The 18,030-nt window shown below is 51.9% G+C and overlaps 6 protein-coding genes across 6 annotated transcripts; 2 read left to right on the top strand and 4 right to left on the bottom strand.

The window, feature by feature from the left end:
- Window positions 1-1,467: 1,467 nt before the first annotated feature.
- Window positions 1,468-3,621, top strand: EV422DRAFT_171713 (uncharacterized protein). The gene is made up of 9 exons (XM_053065090.1): window positions 1,468-1,674; window positions 1,736-1,968; window positions 2,097-2,631; window positions 2,697-2,735; window positions 2,795-2,873; window positions 2,934-3,085; window positions 3,146-3,280; window positions 3,337-3,373; window positions 3,425-3,621. Exons 1-9 carry the CDS (start codon window positions 1,636-1,638, stop codon window positions 3,505-3,507), a joined length of 1,332 nt encoding a protein of 443 aa, XP_052923511.1. The 5' UTR covers window positions 1,468-1,635; the 3' UTR covers window positions 3,508-3,621.
- Window positions 3,622-4,879: 1,258 nt separating this feature from the next.
- Window positions 4,880-7,184, bottom strand: EV422DRAFT_498745 (uncharacterized protein; the record flags this gene model as incomplete). The annotated part of the gene is made up of 6 exons (XM_053068040.1): window positions 4,880-5,434; window positions 5,514-5,620; window positions 5,709-5,770; window positions 5,839-6,691; window positions 6,759-6,851; window positions 6,929-7,184. 6 exons carry the CDS (start codon window positions 7,182-7,184, stop codon window positions 4,880-4,882), a joined length of 1,926 nt encoding a protein of 641 aa, XP_052923510.1.
- A 1,345-nt stretch (window positions 7,185-8,529) lies between these two features.
- On the top strand, window positions 8,530-8,946 carry EV422DRAFT_569606 (heat shock protein 9/12-domain-containing protein; the record flags this gene model as incomplete). The annotated part of the gene is made up of 3 exons (XM_053072784.1): window positions 8,530-8,551; window positions 8,625-8,815; window positions 8,893-8,946. 3 exons carry the CDS (start codon window positions 8,530-8,532, stop codon window positions 8,944-8,946), a joined length of 267 nt encoding a protein of 88 aa, XP_052923509.1.
- Window positions 8,947-9,216: 270 nt separating this feature from the next.
- Window positions 9,217-13,866, bottom strand: EV422DRAFT_537452 (unconventional myosin-Ia). Its single transcript, XM_053070915.1, has 15 exons — window positions 13,610-13,866; window positions 13,417-13,532; window positions 13,142-13,329; window positions 12,904-13,067; window positions 12,306-12,821; window positions 12,091-12,243; window positions 11,910-12,014; window positions 11,782-11,844; window positions 11,111-11,709; window positions 10,643-11,030; window positions 10,508-10,576; window positions 10,215-10,442; window positions 9,963-10,149; window positions 9,565-9,889; window positions 9,217-9,497 (listed from the first exon to the last, which is right to left on the bottom strand). Exons 1-15 carry the CDS (start codon window positions 13,715-13,717, stop codon window positions 9,359-9,361), a joined length of 3,348 nt encoding a protein of 1,115 aa, XP_052923508.1. The 5' UTR covers window positions 13,718-13,866; the 3' UTR covers window positions 9,217-9,358.
- Window positions 13,867-14,545: 679 nt separating this feature from the next.
- Window positions 14,546-15,715, bottom strand: EV422DRAFT_171565 (trafficking protein particle complex 2). Its single transcript, XM_053065088.1, has 5 exons — window positions 15,386-15,715; window positions 15,218-15,314; window positions 15,083-15,146; window positions 14,917-15,004; window positions 14,546-14,836 (listed from the first exon to the last, which is right to left on the bottom strand). The coding sequence occupies exons 1-5, from the start codon at window positions 15,431-15,433 to the stop codon at window positions 14,720-14,722; spliced, it is 414 nt and encodes a 137-aa protein (XP_052923507.1). The 5' UTR covers window positions 15,434-15,715; the 3' UTR covers window positions 14,546-14,719.
- A 1-nt stretch (window position 15,716) lies between these two features.
- EV422DRAFT_171628 (uncharacterized protein) lies at window positions 15,717-17,643 on the bottom strand. Its single transcript, XM_053065089.1, has 3 exons — window positions 16,715-17,643; window positions 16,457-16,647; window positions 15,717-16,382 (listed from the first exon to the last, which is right to left on the bottom strand). Exons 1-3 carry the CDS (start codon window positions 17,502-17,504, stop codon window positions 15,882-15,884), a joined length of 1,482 nt encoding a protein of 493 aa, XP_052923506.1. The 5' UTR covers window positions 17,505-17,643; the 3' UTR covers window positions 15,717-15,881.
- Window positions 17,644-18,030: the final 387 nt, after the last annotated feature.

Here is an 18,030-nt window from a genome sequence, read left to right as displayed (position 1 = left end):
CACTTATTGCTGACCCTTAACGAGGAGCCTCCGGTTTATGTCCCGGGTTGTAGGCAAGGAATCGAGAATGTTCTCAATCACTGGATTCGTCCTTCCAAACTGGAATCATCCCAACGCGCACACTCAAGCCTCATGACACCAGATGCAGACATCAATGATCAGATGGACCCGCCGACGATGGATGCTACTTTCCAGTTCCAAAGGCTGTATATACTATACAGTCCAACAACTCACATCACTAATCCAGGTGGTGTGTCAGTCCCAGCCCGGCCAGGGGATTGACTAGAAGTGGGTAACTCGTTGCTAAATGCGAGTAACTCGGGTTAGGGTTAAACTAGTTAGACAGTTGCCGAGCGGAGCGGGTAGTCCCTGATTGTAGGAGGCCGGGTAAGGCCGACTCACCGAAGGCAAAAGGGTTAGGTCTGTTGATCAAATGGTTCACTTCGGCTGTAAAAAAGTCTTATTCTGGAGGTGAGCTACCCACATTTAGCACGAGTTACCCATTTCTAGTCACGCCCCCCGGCCGGTTCATACCTATTATTCACTTCAAATGCAGACCATGGAAAATGACGAAGTTGACAGTCATCTCGCAGCTGACAACAACAAAAGACGTCGTTACCACCTGTATGTGGTCATGAAGACTACCACGAAGTATTGCCTAACGATCTATCACTCTGGACCAAGGGGTCAGGTTGGCAATCTCAATGCTGTCTATTAGATCACCATTCTCAGGGAACCAGGGCATTGCAATTGGTGTTGATGTCGAGGGATGGTAACAGAGGTTCTCGGTACACCACGCACTCAAATCGATGAAAACAATGAGAAAATCAATCTATGCCAAGCTTACAACAAGTGAAGGAAAGATCTCGGGAGGTCTCGGCCGTTCCAGGGCAAATAGGGTTATCCATCGCGCTGGTGAGTTTGTTGGGTGCAGAATTGAAGCGGGAATAGGCATTCTCAAAAGAGCGTTGGCGCAAAAGAGGTGGCAGACTGACTTTCGCAGTTGGGATCGCACGGCGGCGGCGGCAGTGGGTTTGTCGAGGTGGATGTTTGAATCAATGACAACGCTGCAACCCTTACATCTCGCTTTCTTGATTATCATCATGAGCTTAGCCGTAATATCCGCTCATGTGGAAAAGGCCCCACGGAGACAGTACATGACCGGCCTGAGGTGTTTGCGAGCCAATGCCCAGTTGTCCCGCGACTACCTCAGGTATGTCACTTGCTGTTTGAACCCATCTCGCCAGTCCCTTTCGTAGACCTCTCAGGGAAAGACTCTGGCATGTATCCTCCTCTATGTATGCATGCCACAGTCCTGACCGAATGAAGCAGGCCTCTGCGGATCTAAGGTACTCTGATGTACAGTATCTCTATTATGGTGTTTTCCTATTCGGCATGGGAAAGTACTGTATATGTAGTGAGACGAACCTGTGATGCCTGTGACGTCCGCGCGATGACCGTTGAACTCGCGTTTTTCCCACGCTTCATCACAAGCTGCATCACAAGGGACTGCCAACATTGCTCAATAGCTTCAAATACAGTGAGCGAGTAGTTGGGCGGTCCACGTTGCATCATCGTCTTCCAAGCAACGGGACTCCGCACTGAATATCCAGTCCAAAGCGCGGAACTTCAAACATGGAACCTCAGGATGGTGGGCATCGTGATACCCACAAGGTAGGCAGTGAGGGTTCCTGGGTGTATGCGATGTAGACCTGCTAAACCCGAGTCCCATCAGGTGCAACCGCTTTCGAAAGCCAATGTTGCGCGTATACAAGTGGACAAACAAGAGCATCTATCCTTCATCTTGGACTATGTAAGGCAGCAGAGTGACCTGGTGAAACCGCGTCCGCCGGACCGACCGGCAACAATACCGTCCCTGGAGCTCGAGGCTGCATGTCCGACTGCTGGGAAATCGAAGAAAGTGCATGCGATGAAAGGAAAAGATGGGTCGATTCTAAGTAGCGTGAGGTCAGTCATGGCAGCCCGTTTTCCCGACCAGCGTGGAATTTCTCAGCGCTGAAACGCTGCGTATGGTCCAGCAAAACCAGGAAAGGCCGGAAGGCAACGAAATCATCATCTTCGCCGTATTCATCTAGAATTTCACCCTTACGCCCCAGCAATCTTCGGGCGAAGAAGCAACTGCAAGTGGAGCAAATGGAGAGGCTGGAGCAGGAAACGATGGAGTCGGCGCATTTAGAACACGTTGAAGAGCCGATTCCAATACATGAATTGCCCCCAGAGGATGTAGAGATTGCACAACCGCAACCCGTACCTGCTTCGCCGCGTCGCGAGCCCTTGGCGCTGGTTCCAGCTGAAGAGCGGAACAAGGCAAAGCGTCTATCAAAGGGATTAGAACGTGGAAAACCAAGCTCGACGGTGATTGATGATCCTCTCGAGTCATCAGTAAATCAGAAACCGAGCAAGAACAAAATCACGGGAAAGATTCCGCAGAAGTTGGAGCGGAAGTTCGGTTCGGAGACGACAAGTAACATCTCCAGTGAAAACGATGCGTTCAAAGTTTTGAAGAAGTCGACTAAGAAGACCATCAAAGAAACGAAGGCGGCCAGAGGCGAGAAGGTTGGAAAGGCGGATAGAAAGAAAGGAAATGCTCTGGCGACCAAAGTGATGGAGGTATGTTTCGATATACCCTGAACTACTTACTGGCGTTCATATTTACTGACCGGCGATGGCTCTAGACTTTTCACTCGGATCAAGTGACCAGAGGCAGGCTTACGGTATGTGGAGGATACTATGATGAAACGTCTGAAGCAGGCGCTGACTTGTACATGCACAGAGAAAAGCGAACGACTCGCAGAGACGGCTGGGCATGTTCAACAAAGGAGTTCGATCTGAGAAAGTACACCTGGGGAGAGGTGAGACGATTCTTACCAATGTTTGCCGGTGCTCCTTTAATGATTTACATGCCGGGAAAGTTGGGAACCTCGCTTTCGACGAAGCGGAATTTTTGGCGGATCACCCTACTCGTCTGGCACATGCCCCGCGCAAACCTGCGGTAGAAACTGGAGTTATGATCTCTGACTACTTTCAACAGCAACCTGCTGCTCTCGCGAAGCGACCGAAAGAGGTATCCTCTCATTGTTCGAAAGGCTTTTCGTGATCCATAGGCTGACCACGGAGGCCGTAGACGAGCAATGCACAGAAGAGAACAATGACGGAGGTGGACGCGGGGACCTCTTTCGTCAGTCACGCCGAAGACCCAGACCCGCCCTCGCCGGTGGAGATCGACTGTGGGTTGGAATCAGGAGTTGGGGTCGCAAACGTAAGGACATGAATTTTCCACTTTTAAAGATATAACCACTCACATTGTGCATGCAGACGACACCGTCACCACCGAAGCGGAGGCCAGCACAAGGTAAGGGTGGCTGTTCTTCCCTCCTCGTACCAGCGCTAAACCTTTGCGCAGCTTATAAGGTTGAAGTCGTCATCGAGAGCGACCCACGGAAGAAGGTATTCTCGGCGAACTGCTCTCTTGGCAAAGTCCTCTGAGCTGACATCGATCGGATCCAGAAACTGGCAGAGAAATACTTCTCGCCAGGGCATAGAAGCGACCACTTGCGGAGTGACTCACAAAAAATAGATTCTGTCGCTGTTCCCAGGTCCGCCGGGGAAGGCCAGGGAAAGCGCAAAGAAGGCTTTGGTGAAACCGATGTCGTCATCTTGTTCGACGATTCATCGAAAGAACATTCGATTAACGTTCGGAAGGTAAGTAGTATCACTCCATCTCCGATGATAGCCACACTAACAACTTGGCTCTGACAGTCGAAAAGGCCCATGAGCTCAAACCACATACTGGATTCCATGCCACAAGCATCAAAGCGCAAAACCTCACGAAAAGCAGCTTCTGACCTAGTCTCTGGTCTTTTCAAACCATCTCGTCGCAGATCTGATCGCAAGCCTTCCGGCGCAAACACCTACCCAGGCGGCCACACTGATCATGATATGGTCGATCCGCACGGCCCGCACAGACACAGTGGGCACGTCAACATGTTCCTGGACGCACACATCGTCAGCACTGCAGATGGGATTGGCCATTCTGGTGGATACGATGAGCATATTCATGGCATTTCAGATTCTGTCGGCGTCACCTCACTGCTGAACTCCTACGATGAACAAGAGTTTCTGCCGGCATACCACACCGATGCGGTTATGTACGACGATGAAACTGCATACCCGATGGGCTCAAACGTCACTTCGGTTGTGGGCATGAAGGACTCGCAGGTTGGCACCGAGTGGGACGGTGGAGATCCTCTCTACGACAACCACCAGAATCCTGGAAACGGGCCTTGGTTCGATGACCATGCGTATGACCTGCACCGCGCGGACGCTTACAATCCTTATATGGACCCTGGCAGCGGCAGCGAGTACTTTGTGGACTCGGCATACCACCCGGAAGACCAACTCGACATGATTGAAGAGGAAGGTGATGAGCATTTACATCTGGAACAACAAGGGATGTCTTTATACTTTGCACCGGAGGATACCTATTTTAGTGCGTCGCTAGAACAGGAGCGGGGAGTGAGTGAGATGGGTGGCGTAGGCGACCGGGCCATACAGGGAGCGGGATCGAATAAAGCTGGGAGAACGTTTGCGTATCGGAAACATCGGTTGCATTGATTTCATTACTAGTAGCAGAGGAGCCGGCCTTTGTGCGCACAACAATATCGTGCAATTTAGTTACAGGGATAAGCATAGTCATTCTGGTTCGATGGAAAGTACATAACCGTAAAACTGTATTATGAGCGAATGATGAAGTCGTAACCTCATGTCTTTCTATGCAAAAAGAAACGTGATGCTCTACGATGACACTTGTAAAAGCACGCAGCGGGGAGACTATATACCGTCTGAACTACAAGGCGTGCTATGAGCTGCTCTTCGCCGGTCTGGCTCTGGAGGTATCACCAGACAACGTAGGCTGTACACCGTCCGTCTTCCCGACGGGCGTTTCATTCTTCGCGAAGACAAACACATCATCCACGTCATCCGGCGAGTCGACATCTTCCCACCGGAAATCCGCCCCGTCCCCAGAATCCGATCGGGACCGTCCACTCTCATTGCTCAGCGTCCTCAGCCGCCTCAATCGTTCCATGCGTAGGGAGTACTCAACGTCTTCAGCGCGGACGATCCGCGAGTCTTCGAACCCGACGCCAAACATCTCGGCGCCGAGCTCGCTGACGATGCGCGCAATGAACTCCTGCAGTTCGAGGCGGAGGTCGCGAAGGGGTTGCGCGTGCGAGCCGGCGATGGCGGCCATCCAGAGTGGGCGTAGTGATTTGGCGATGTCGGCGCCGTGATCATAGCAGTGGATGGTCGCCCAGGCCAGGGAGGGGAGGACGATGGCGGCGATGGAGGTGTAGATGAGGCACACTTTCGGAGGGAGGGATAGAACGAGGCGAGTGATGGCGTACGTGGAGGCCTGTGGGAAAAAGCGATGGAAAGGGTAAGTATTTCCGCTTTGGAAACAGCGGACGCAATAGTGCGATTCCCGTTCATACCGTGTAGAATGTGAGCATGATCGGTACTAATGCGAGCGCTGTGAGAACTTTCCATGTGGCCACAACGTCTTTTCCCCAAATTTTAACATTACTGCCCGCTTTTGCTTCTATAAATGCGGTACGTGGGGTTAATTACAATCAAACTGGACGGACGCTGTGGGAACGATTAAACCTGGCATCGCAGTGTGTACTCACCAACCATCTTAGCAGAGGCAACCCGTCTGGCCGTGTACCAAATCGGGGCGCTCAGAATGGCCCTGTAATGACATCAGTATTAGACATGCATGATGAGATCCGGAAACCCTGCTCCGCTGGCCATCCATACCCAGGCAATCCCAAAACAACCAGAAAGAGCAATTCGAGGGCGCGGGTGACCAATCTGGTGATAGCCAAGACCCGGTTGACGGCCGTCCGCTTGACCTGGTGATCGCGGATGCCATAGTATGACAACATGCGGTTGTACTGCGTCACTCGTTTCGTAAGCTCAATGATATCGGGGTGGTCGCGGTACTTCAAGTACGCTTCCGTGATCTTCCGTGACAGCTGCAGATTCTCGTCAATGGACAGACGCTTGTGCTGGGGTTTGTAAAGACGGCGCATAGCTTGCACCACCATGAGGGTATCGTAATCGGGTGCGGTGGTGGTGATGGAGGTCAGACTGCCGAATATGGTGTCGAGAAGTGTGCCAATCGCCGTACGCTTATCTGCGCCTCCATTCTTATACTTTTGCACCAAGTCTGGTGATATGTGAAGTGGATCGCCAAACTCGATGACAGCGCGGGACCGGAACTTGTCGGCGTGGAAGTAGTTCAAGCCGACGGGAATGATCTTCACGTTGACCGACGGGTCCTTGGCCATGGTGCCAAGAGCCATCATCGCCACACCAGCCTTCAGGGGTAGCAGCTCTGGGCGATCGTGGGAGCCACCTTCCGGGAAGATACCCACACAACCTCCCGCGATCAATCGTTCTGTTACAGCGTCGAACATGTCACTTTGGTCAACGTGTGGGATGACTTTGTATGCTAGCCCAACGGATTCGGTTGCGAGTAATGCTTCATTCGTGACTGCCGACTTTAGACGGACCTCGGTATCGGATATGACCTCTGATACTTCGTATTCGCCCTTCTCTCCAGCGACCTTGATGATCGTACGGGGTTGCACCTGCTCTGTGAAGGCGGCTGCGACGGTTGCGGTCAGTCCTCCGGCATCTTCTCGAACCGTATCTACATCCGCATCCACACTCACTTCCTTCTCCCCTAAACACGGTTGGTTTGGTCTTGTCGAAAATAAGCTTTCCCTTTCCATTCTTTGCCAAATCTTGAGGACGAACGACAGGAACTAGACGAGGAATGGTGTAAGAATCGGCATCTTGTTGGGCAAGGTTCACCGTACGACTTATCATCACCCAAACTTACTAGCTCCCACGATACGGGCAGGAATTCCAATATGTGGCTTGTCCATGCTTTTCTTCGCGGCCAGGAACCCGACCTTCCTCCCGCACTTTGTAATCAGCATCACCGGGTCCACGAACTGGTTTGCGTGCGGTGCGACGCAAAAGATGACAGGGCCCGTCTTTGGGATCTTGTGGGAGCCCCGAGTCTTCACCTCCCGGAAGAAGCTTCGCATAGCGAGGCTGAAGATCGTGAGGAGCACATCGTAAACGGTGAACATCTTTGCTGAAGTTCGGTGTTTACTCCTGAGATATGGACAGGCGAGATGCTGGAACACTAGTCCCCCTGCGAGGGAAGGAGGGCTGAAGATCTGCGTATATATGCGCCCCTCTCCCTTGTACAGCTTTGCATACGTAGAAAGCCTCGCGAACTCGTTCCCCGATGACACCCGAACAGCGGTAACTACAGTACTAACGGCAACCCAACCTAAGCGCTACAAACATAACCGACCACAGCCTCCTGCGTAGGCTGCGTGTGCAAGCACGCCTCTGACGGAACTCTCAGAGGCTGCAGATTGACCTTTGAGACGGGAGCTGCGATTTACATTAGCAACGAGGCGCAATCTAATCAAAACGCGTCCTGTATTATGCCACAGGCGGCCAGTAAGGATTTCATGATTCACGAAAACCCGTCGCTGATTGGTGGCAACGCTCACAACGCTCACAACGGCCACAACGCGCAAAAGGCTCCCAGAAAGGCCGAAAAATACAGTACGTAGTATTCTTAGGGACCTCCGGGCGGTATTCTCCGGGGGGTGTTCGAGGTGCAGGATCATGCAAATAACAGGGCCGGAAAGAAATATGAGAACAACGGGTTCTTGGGCGTTACCGCGGGCTAATGGAAGTCGCTTCCCGTTCATGTGAACGAAATCTCCTTCCATGCATATTTTCGATACATGGGTACAGTCTTATAATCTATCGCATTGCCCTCATATTGCCATTATCTATGCGGAAGAGGACGTGGATCCGTTGGGCTCCAGTCCCACTTTGCGAGCTAAGCTGTCTTCCATTTCGCATGAGCGCAGATTTCGTACGCGACAGATGGTTCCTTCTCCCTTCATCTTTTACCCATGTCGCAAGGGTGTCACATAAGCTCGATTGGCATTATCAATTTGCAAATTCGAATCGTGCGCTGATGCCGAACGGGTACAGTACGGACACGCGCGGAACAATCACGACCTTGGATTTGACATGCTTGTGACAGTGGGCAAGCGCGCTGTCGCTTTCCCGTCATTTGACGTGTGACGCCTGCTTTACGCGACGGGGCGACTCTCCGCAGACGGCACTGCTTCCCGCGTCTCTTTTTCCTCCAAGTCATGTCAGGACAAACAATAACAATGACGCCAGAGACCTTCTTCCAAAGCGTCATGCGAGGAAAACTAATAAGCAATGACGCCAGAGACCTTTACCAAGGACGCTCCGGAGTTTGAGACCACTTCTGCGTCTATAAAAGACGGACCGCACAGGAGGAACGCCCACAAATATCCAGCACCACGTCGCCATCACCTCAAACCAAAACATATATCATCACTGCAGCTTCCATATTTCAGCAACAACCAAAGCAACATGAGCGACCTTCCCCGCAAAGGTAAGTGTGTATGATCCGTTACAGGCTCCCCGGTGATCAATTCCCATCTTCTCACGACGTCATACGCTTCAAGACATCTCCACTCACCTTGGTGAGGCTGCGAAGCCCGACAGCATGAAAAGCACCGTTGAGCAGCAAAAGGAAAAGGCAACCGGCCATGCCGACGACGCGATCGGCCGGAACACTGCCCAGGAGCACAAGGGCCCCATTCAGAAGGTTTGGGACAAGGTTCAGGGCAATACGCCCGAATCTCCTGATGCTGCGGTATGTACTTCTGCTTCGAGGCCCCGGAATAGTTGAAGTGGCTCTAACTTTTGTCTTTCCGGTTGATCTGAATTTAGCCCGGAAACAAGCTCTCGGGTGTGAACACCGGCAACCCCGAACGCACCATCTGAAACCAGAAGCTTGGGTATCTTTTCGTAGCCCGCCATTTTTGGGTGTACGCAGTTTGATATCTTGTGAATACGCATTTTTGTAATTGTGAGATGCAAATTCGAATAATCGCCTACGGTTTCTTGAATCAAAATGGTTCTTACGCACGTCCTCTCGTCGGCCAACAGTTGTGATGCGAGTAGAAACGGAAGTCTTACCTTACCTTGAGCAAAAACTAGGGATGGCGGTAGAGAGAATGAACCGATGTTCACAATCACGCATAACGTTGATTACGACAAAATGAGTCTCACTACACAATCTAAATGATCTCCCATTACATATGACGACCGCTGTCCATTATCACGAGACCGCTCATTAGGTTTTGTCTACTCTGTTCTACCATACTTACTACCTAAAAATTCTTACGTGAAGTATTCATGAAGCAGGCTGTATGGATGTGGGGACAGCCACATGCCATGCATCGCTGGCCTTCTTGATCGTCACTTGTTCTAGCTGCGGACCCGTCTGAAACGCCAAAATGATGCTCTGGCCTTTCGCGAAACTAGCGCTTAACCTGAAAAATGGAAGACAAAGTCGATATGAGCACAGTCCTCAGTAACATATGCCCTGATGTGCCTCACCTGTTGTCCACAATAACCTTGGGCGCTTTGCCTCTAGCCGCAACCGCAATAACCAACCGACTCAAGAACTCAATCAAATGCTCATCGTTCCGCAGGATAATGTCGCCCTTCTCCGCCCCCGGACAGTGCAGGATCATAATCCCATCCGCGGTCAGAGATGCGGAAATGCCGACAATCTCTTCGAGCGTCGGGCTTTCTTTCACGACGGATGATTTGGGATCTAGCGCGTAGAGCCGGGTTGCTGTGAGAATGAGTATGCGTTGGGCCGTTTTGCCGGGATTGTGCCGGTGCAGCTTGGTTGCGGTGATCGCGGAAATGATAGGATCTGCCGAAAAGTTGATTAGCGCGAAGAGTCAGTGATGATATCCCGGACAATACTCAAAACATGGCTAGCATACCTGGGGATATGGTCGCCCATTTCATCTTGAGAACTGGGTCCGTTGTGTATCCGAGATGGTCAAGGACAAAAGGCTTGCTGATAACATCCCGGAAGGTTGCTTTCTTTTGGAAATGCTCAAATGCAGTAGCTTTCCAGTGCAATTTCTCCTTGTCCTCGTACGTCAGCTTAGCCTGGAACCGCTTCGCCTAGTATATAAGGAATCTGAATTAGTACGGCTTGCACCACACCCTACCATTCTAAGATAACATACATGGATCCTCCTGGCCCAGAGTTGAACAGTCTCGCGGGTAACCTTTCCATTCTTGAGTTTCAAAGCCGGCCAGCTCTCCCAGCTTTTCCACTCTTCCGCTGCCTCCTTGGCGACGATGGCAACGTTCTTCAACCATTTGCGACCAGCGTGCACCCGCCATGCGCGCTGGATGGGGACGACGGCATATTTTGGTAACGTCCGTTTCATTCCTTTGTAGTTTTTACGCGCCTGCGAGGGTGAGTTAGCTCCCATGCGTCGTTGTAAGTGCCTTTAAGAACAGATCAGAAGCCTACCCTATACCCCCGAGCATGCCGTTGAATGGTAAGAGCCGACGCCTTCATCTTCTGGTACCGCTTTGCCTCCTACAACCCGGAACATTAATTAGCCTTTGCTTATTGAAGTGACAACTGATTCACGCAGAAACCCACCAATTGCCTCCTAGCATACGCCTGCAACTTCACTACCTTCTTCTTCTCCTTCGCAAGAGACTTCCTATCCTTACTGCCCTTCCACACCGCCTTGATTCGCGTCGCCAATATCTCCTTTCGCTCCGTTCTCATCTTCTCCAACTGCAGAATAGTGTCAGGATGTCGAATGAAGACCTTGGTCTTGCCCAACTGGTAAGCATTGCCGCTGACTAGCGCGCTGTTCAAGAGGTTTTGCACGCCTTCGCGCGGTGTGCCTGTGTAGGTTGGCCAGGTGCCGCGCGGGTCGACGGAAATGTGGGTTCCGACAAGTTTGTAGCGGTTCAGGAATTTGGGGAAGGCCGAGCGGTAGCAGAAGCCTGCGCGGCGAACTAGGATGTTTTCGCGGAGACTGTGTGGAGGTAGTATGGCAATCAACGGGGATACCAGGGAGGATGAGGAGCTTTTCATTGATATTGAGCTGGAACATACCCGAGGTATCTGCATTGATGCTCAACAAGCTCCACATCAAACTTGTTTGCCGCCTTCTCTGCATTTGGTTTGATGCATCGAATATAATGCGGGTTCTTTGACATCAGGTTCGCGATCAGGTTCCCCATCGAGCTTCGGAACTGCGTCGCCAGCGTCTCGGGTCTTTTAGTTCGCGCCGATGTCGAAGCAACATCCCCACCATCCGGAGCCCCATCCACACCAGTCAATGCTGGGAACATCTCCCTGACGACACTCTTCCCGCTCTCGCCAAGAGTGGTAACCACATCCCTCCACAACGCGTCGACGTTACGATCGAGAAAGCCGTCCGTCTCGTACACGACGTCACCAGCATAGTGGCGCAACATGAACTCATTATGAGCGAGCATCTTCGACGGCGCGGCGGCGGTGGACGACGGCGTCGCCGATGCTGTGAGGAGGTTCGAAGAGGATTTGCGCTTTCCGCTCGCCTGCTTTGAGCGCGATTCGTAGTGAGGGTGTTTGACGAGGTTGGTATCGAGTTTGTGAAGGAAGGTCTTGGCGGTGGGTTCGCCGGCAAAGGTACTTTCTTCGTCCAGGAGCGCGATGAACCCGGACTTTTTCTGAAATTCAGTGTTTTCCAATCATTTAGCATAGTTGAACCTATACCTATGTTTGCGCAAAACCATGCCTACCGAATCAATCAAGTCACAGATCGTTTCGTTGTCAAAGTACGAGATGTTCGTCCACTCGATGCCCTTCAATTACAGGGGAAATCAGTCGTTGAAACCACCAGATATCAAGGACCAGTCGTCGACCCCACCTCTTTCTGATAGTCCTCCTGCTCCGACTTCAACGTCAGCTCTACAAACACTTGTTGCAACTTCTCGTTACAGTAGTTGATGAGAAACTGATCGAAGCCGTTATGCTGCAGCTCGGACAGTAGTGAATTCGCGTCAGATATGCAACACTGGCATACATTGGGAAACGAGCATCGATCCCACCTCCATGACTTCGAATCCGTAGATGTCCAGCACACCAATGACGTTGTACCCTTTTTCCGACCCGATGCTGATGCATTGATTCAACGTGCTCACAATGTGATCGAAAAGGCGACCATAAAGGGTTTTGGCAAGAGCGTCTCGGGTTTTCTCGGCCTGCAAAGTCCCCATCAGCATCGTAGACGGGCACAAGGAAATCAGGCGTGCAGGCCACACACCTGCTGGGATCCCAGCGGCAAGACAATCTTCTCCTTCTTGGCAGGATCGTACACGGATCGGTGCGTCAACACCTGAGCCAACTTCTCGGCGTCCAGCCCCAGCAGCGCGCCAACCCTCCTCAACACCTCTTCGTTGACGACAGTACTTCTTTCGATGCCTACGGTCTCGGCGGTCTTCTCTTTCTCCGCGTCGCCGTTTTGCTGAGGTTGATCTGCATTTTCACCGGCCTCTACCGTTGCGGGGGCGGTGGCCGAAGCCGGCGCTTCGGTTTTGCCTTCGAACTTCACGTTGCCGAGATGAAGCACTGCCGCAACTATCTCGAGCCATGCGCCAACGGTGGAATCGCTGACACCAGCGTCCTTGAATGACTTGATGACGGACTGGTAATGCGCGGCGTCGTCGAGGTCGGGAGGAGACTGCGCTGTTAGGTAGGCAAAGTCGGTCGTAGTCCGCGAGAGGGAGAGGCGGGTCAGGAGATCATCCGAGGACCCCGCCAACAGTTGGTAGAAGATATGCTGGAGCAAGATTTGCAATTCAGCGTCCTCCACCTCATCATCAACAATACAACTTGTTGCCCAATTGGGATGTGAAACGTACAAATGATCTCTCATTTCCGGATTGGTTCACTACTCGAGACTTTTCCAGGAGATACGTCGTGATCTTGCCTCCGATTGGGGACCCGCGAAAGTCGAACTCCAGGTCCATGTATTTGCCAAATCTGGACGAATTGTCATTGCGAGCAGTCTTGGCGTTTCCGAAAGCTGCCATCGGGATGCGTTGGTCGATTTAGAACTTGGCCCTTGCGCACATCCCTCTGCTACTACGACGCACATACCTTCAAGACAAGGACTAGCGCTAACAAGTCTATCCCGGATCTTTACGCCATCGCCCATTCCAGCAACATAGCCCAAGATAATCTTGCTTGCCTCCGTTTTCCCGGCTCCACTCTCGCCAGTGATGAGGACACATTGGTCACGGGCTTGGGTTACCAAAGACCGGTAAGCCCGTTCCGCGATGGAGTAGCTGTTTCATGTGAGGGATTGTAAGTCAGTATGATGGGCTGCTGAAACTGCGCTTCTCTTGACAGAAGACTCACTCCCCCTTACATACATGTGAGGTGGATGCTCGTAGAGGTTACTTCCCTTGTATCGAGCGACCCATTCTGCATCGTAGATGGGCAGGTTTTTGTAAGGATTGAGAGAGACGACCACTTCACCAATGAACGTCTGAGGGCGTTCGATACGTGTGGGTCAGCGCATCAAGTGTTTGCGGGCACAGAATTTGCATCGCACTCCAGACTTACGTAGATAACATCCTGCTCGAAGCGCACTCGGAGGTTTTCGACTATGGCTGCATCCGATATCTCCTCAACGAGGACAAAGTCCGAGACACCTGGTTGTGAGGAATCCATGCTTGTGTAGCTAAAGTACTACAAATGCGCAAACTAGCTGATGCACCAGGATGCGTGCAGTTGAAGAGGAGCTCTTGATCCCACCCAGCCGTCATTCTGAAATTTCCGTAGAGCGAGTCTTAAGGTTTGTCGGGGGACAACGAGGCAATTGTCCGCGACCTTCCATGCTTCCATGCAGCATTTAGAGTCAGTACAAGCCCCACCTTCTACGCTTAACTTTGCAAGGAAAATCGAAGACGCGGAACGCCGATTTCGACAGCGCGTCCTTTGCGTCTTTTAGCCCGCAGCCCCTGCGCTCCCTGCAGGCTCGAAAAAACCGGATGTCAACTTCCGCCATGCTTTCAGACCACAAATCGCCTCGGAGGTAGAGGAAGATTCAGTTCTCTGATGCCCTATATCCAAAATTAACGGCAAGCAGGCCGTTTCGAATTTAAACTTATTTAGTTCCGTAGCAGCAACACTGATGTCACAGCGTTTTGCGGATGTGGCTTTGCGTCCGTCCTCAGCGGTGCCTTGGGCCAGGTGGTTAGAATCGGCGCGAAGTGCGCTTGCCCACGAGTTATCATTGCACGGAGCCCGAACAGCAAAATATTCACGTCAGTCAAACCATTCCAGGGGCCGAATAACATCCAGCAGTGTGCCAACAGTTCAATAAGCTACAAACGTGTTCAAAAAGCTACAATTGCGGCCATAAAGCTGCCTCCGAAACCGTCTCTTCGTCGCACGAGTTCCCACTCGCTAGCTGATATGCGCAGAGCTCTGGCCTCGTTGAGTTTTGGCGGGCAAAAGTAGTGGGATTCAGCCGGCAAACGGCCGACGAGTGATGAATTGAGCAACAAACAAGATCTGTAGTCGTTGGCGACGACGACATCCCACACTCAGATTGCTGGCGGAAACGGTCTTCGCGAATTCGTGTCGTCGCGAGTTCGCGGGTATTCGTCATTCTATCTATATACAAGGTCCCAGAGCAAGCCTAAGCCCACGGCAGGATGGAAGGCGATCTCACAGACTGCTGATTGCTTTTTCGAAATTCGTCGACGCTATTGGCCGCTTGCTGTCCGGATCATAAAATGGATTCGATACCAGGATCACGTATGCGTTGTGGATCTTCCGAAACAACTTAATGCGAACGAATATTAGTGACTGTTAGCTTCGAATTTTTCAATCGCTCGAACGGGGATGCCAAAAGGAGCACTTACATTCTTGATATCCTGGTCTTTGATAGCAACATCCACCACATTCGTTACGATTATGAACTTTACTCGTGTATTCGTTATGTATCCAAACCTGAAAAGAGGCATAGGTTTGATTATCATGCCGTTTGCGTGGTCCTTACGTGCGTTCACGTTTCCCCGGACATCTTACACTGCTAGATCTTCCATCGTATATAGCAACCCCAGGTACTGATCCGTGTGCTTCGTTGACCCGACTGTTGAGGACCCAACGTTTAGGCTTCCACTGTCCCTGGCAGCACCACTTTCCCCACGCTTGCCAACATACTCCGTTCCTCCACCAAGTCTATTGCCGTGTGAGCTATGTAATGGCATTTCAAGTCGGTATATGTTGAGCTGAAGTTCTTCACGAATAGTGGGTTGTTCTGCAGCAAGAGCCAGTGCGGGTATAATGAGCGACTTACACTACAACCTGAGCAACCGCAGAGGGACCCACCGTTTTGCCAATGACGGCCACGCAAAGGACCGAAAATGCATGCGCCATCTTCGTTTGTGAGGGTCGCGTCGGCTAAAGTATTAGAGTTCTAGACCCGAGACGCTCTGCCCCGTTATATGCTGCTGAGGTGTCCGGCAAGATTGGCGTGACCAATGAATGAGGTGAATGAGTGGCCCAAGTCCTCTCGAGTCTCTAACATTCATCAGAACGCGTTCGATCGCCCCTCAGAACTGCCTCAGAACGGCCTCCGTGCATTTCGAGAAGATGGGTACTGTGGCACGGACACCACAACGGCAGGCCACTGACATATGTACTTCGTTCACATCAAAACATCAAAAAGCAGAAAAAGAGATTGGGCAGATGCAGAAAACAATAATTTGTGTATATAACCTATATACCCTTTCATGAGAACGCAGTTGTGGCATGTAATGCAATGCTTAAATCCGATTCTATGCTAGCTGTATCTACTTACGCTTCTTAAACATTATACTGACAATTAGATCGTACCGATCAAGCCCTGCATGTCCCCAACAACCTCCAATCCACCGATTCGCCCAGTATCCTCAAAGACGACCTCCCCATTGACGCGCAACAAAACGTCGACATCCACCGTGATGGTCTCCTCAACAATCAAGCCCATCATGTTGCGCTCGCCGAACATGGGGCCGGGAAGCGGGACTCCCACTTGCAAGGGCCTCTTTGCTGTAACGATCAATTCCGCGTCGGATCCGGGTCTGCCGTAGACTACGACCTTGACTTCTTGATTCGGGGCGCCGCTCCCGGTGTTGGTGTGCGCGTCGATGTTGACGGATTGAACGCGGGACCCGGTGTAGACGCTGAAATTGTGGGTGGTGTTGGTACGGGCGTGGTGAAGGGTGATGATGAAAGCGCTCAGGCGGAACTTTGATACTAGCTTCGGGCCGTAGACGGGGATGGATGACACGATCTTGGACAGGATGCCTTTGTCCGACAACAATGGCACATCTGCGATGGTGAGCTGTTGAAGATTATAACTTCAAGTTAGTAACAGTTCCCATGAACTTCACGTATCGCCTTGAACGCCGTACATACCAGTAAGGAGGATCCCGTCTCCTTGACGAATGAGCCCGTCTGCAACCAGATCCAGCTCTTGGGAAAGTTGATGCCGTGATCTTTCTCCAGATAGCCCTCGCCGCCCGTCACGTCGAACTCGTGCTCCTTGGCCCCTGCCGCAGTCTCAAAGCGGACCGAACCGATCGTCTTGTGGTAGAGCGATACCACACCTGAAAACATGCAAATGATTAGTCGGATCTTGCTACAGAATGGGTTTGACGCGTTGAACCAACTCACCATGGTAGCATTCCAGCGCAGGAAGGTAGGAGAAAGGACCCATCACTGTTGGGTTCAAAGTGGACGTTGGGAATCGGACGGAGTCTACGAACTTCACACTTCCACGAACGGACAGAGCTTTCCGTTCCCACTCCTGAGTCAAGCCCGCCTTATCGAAGCGTAACTCAGGGTGCAGTATCTGGCGTTCCCGCAACGCCTTGGCCAAAAACTCATTTGTGTCTTCGTCCGACGGCCACACAAGACGGGAGGCATCGAGATCAAGCTCCATCCCCTTCTCATGGAACGTGCTCTTTCCAATCCTGATGCTGTATGTGGTTCTAGCTTCCGGTGACTCTCCAACGCCGTTCGTTGCCTCTAACTCGCTCAAAGGGTAGGCGTAATACAGGCATTCGACAGTGTGCGGGTCCCTCAGGACCATCACAAACGCATGCGGCTGTTGTAGCGTATCGTTGAGCACGGTGCCTTCGGGAGAAGGCTTCGGCATGAACACGCCAGGAATGAAGACCACCGACCCTTCCGCCTCGGGCAACACCGTCTTATAATACCATCCTTCAAAGAAAGGTCCGCTGACGCCGTGTCCGTGATATTGGGCAGGTTTGCGTACAAGATTGAAGTTGTTGACGCTGAGCTTGAGGTTGATGCCGTTCAAGGTTTCCCTCGCTGCTCCGATGGCAAGAAGGACTGGGACCAGTGCGAGCAGCCAGATGGACGACCACGTGCTGCCAACCTTCTTGGCTGAGGTGAACTTTGAGCCTCTTGCTTTCCGTGAGGGTGATTGCTTTACTGGCATCGTCGAAGGATGTTGAGAGTGGGACTGAGTGTTGACACGAGTGTAAGTCCTTGGGAAGCTCAGGGAAAGAGACGATTAGGGTGCCCGACTTGCAATATATACTTACAGTATATCCGCTTTTCTCCGTCTTTCAGATGCATGGCGGGGATGGCAAGTGGCAAACGTCCGCCTTCCACTCAATAATGATGTCAGGATCGACGACAGAAATCGCACTGACAGCGTTACGCGTGGACGCGTTTGGGGGCGGGAGTGAACTGGGAGTGAACACATCTTCTCTCGCTGGTCGCTGGCTGCCTGCACATCACGATATCAGGACAAGAGGGGTGAGGCATGGCGAGGCATGGGTGTGAGTTTTGCCTGGGATGCTCCACCGGGCCGCGCCTGCCGACTATAATCTTTCATGAAATACAGACCAGCCTCCTCCACAGGCGCAACGTGATGGAAACGTGATTATGTGATTATCAGGGTTGGGAGTGCTGTGGGGTGAGTCCGTCGAAGACAAGAGGAGATTTGGGCTCTTCGCCTT

The sequence above is a fragment of the Fimicolochytrium jonesii genome (assembly GCF_025526975.1).
Source record: "Fimicolochytrium jonesii strain JEL569 chromosome Unknown EV422scaffold_21, whole genome shotgun sequence".
Taxonomy (NCBI): domain Eukaryota; kingdom Fungi; phylum Chytridiomycota; class Chytridiomycetes; order Spizellomycetales; family Powellomycetaceae; genus Fimicolochytrium; species Fimicolochytrium jonesii.
Note: the sequence above shows the minus strand (reverse complement) of the source record. Positions and strands in the feature narration are given on the sequence as shown.

Bases quoted from the DNA above. Each gene is read 5' to 3' on its own strand.
- EV422DRAFT_171713 (XM_053065090.1), top strand. From the start codon at position 1,636: ATGGAACCTCAGGATGGTGGGCATCGTGATACCCACAAG. The intron at 2,736-2,794 runs GTATGTGGAGGA...GTACATGCACAG, and splicing joins TGACCAGAGGCAGGCTTACG to AGAAAAGCGAACGACTCGCA. The intron at 2,874-2,933 runs GTGAGACGATTC...ATGCCGGGAAAG, and splicing joins GAAAGTACACCTGGGGAGAG to TTGGGAACCTCGCTTTCGAC.
- EV422DRAFT_537452 (XM_053070915.1), bottom strand. From the start codon at position 13,717: ATGGATTCCTCACAACCAGGTGTCTCGGACTTTGTCCTCGTTGAGGAG. The intron at 12,015-12,090 runs GTGGGATCGATG...TCCGAGCTGCAG, and splicing joins ACGGATTCGAAGTCATGGAG to CATAACGGCTTCGATCAGTT. The intron at 11,710-11,781 runs GTAGGCATGGTT...ACTGAATTTCAG, and splicing joins TCTGTGACTTGATTGATTCG to AAAAAGTCCGGGTTCATCGC.
- EV422DRAFT_171565 (XM_053065088.1), bottom strand. From the start codon at position 15,433: ATGGCGCATGCATTTTCGGTCCTTTGCGTGGCCGTCATTGGCAAAACG. The intron at 15,315-15,385 runs GTGGGTCCCTCT...CTCTTGCTGCAG, and splicing joins TGGCCGTCATTGGCAAAACG to AACAACCCACTATTCGTGAA. The intron at 14,837-14,916 runs GTAAGTGCTCCT...GTTCGCATTAAG, and splicing joins AAGACCAGGATATCAAGAAT to TTGTTTCGGAAGATCCACAA.
- EV422DRAFT_171628 (XM_053065089.1), bottom strand. From the start codon at position 17,504: ATGCCAGTAAAGCAATCACCCTCACGGAAAGCAAGAGGCTCAAAGTTC. The intron at 16,648-16,714 runs GTGAGTTGGTTC...GCATGTTTTCAG, and splicing joins TGCGCTGGAATGCTACCATG to GTGTGGTATCGCTCTACCAC. The intron at 16,383-16,456 runs GTATGTACGGCG...AATCTTCAACAG, and splicing joins AGACGGGATCCTCCTTACTG to CTCACCATCGCAGATGTGCC.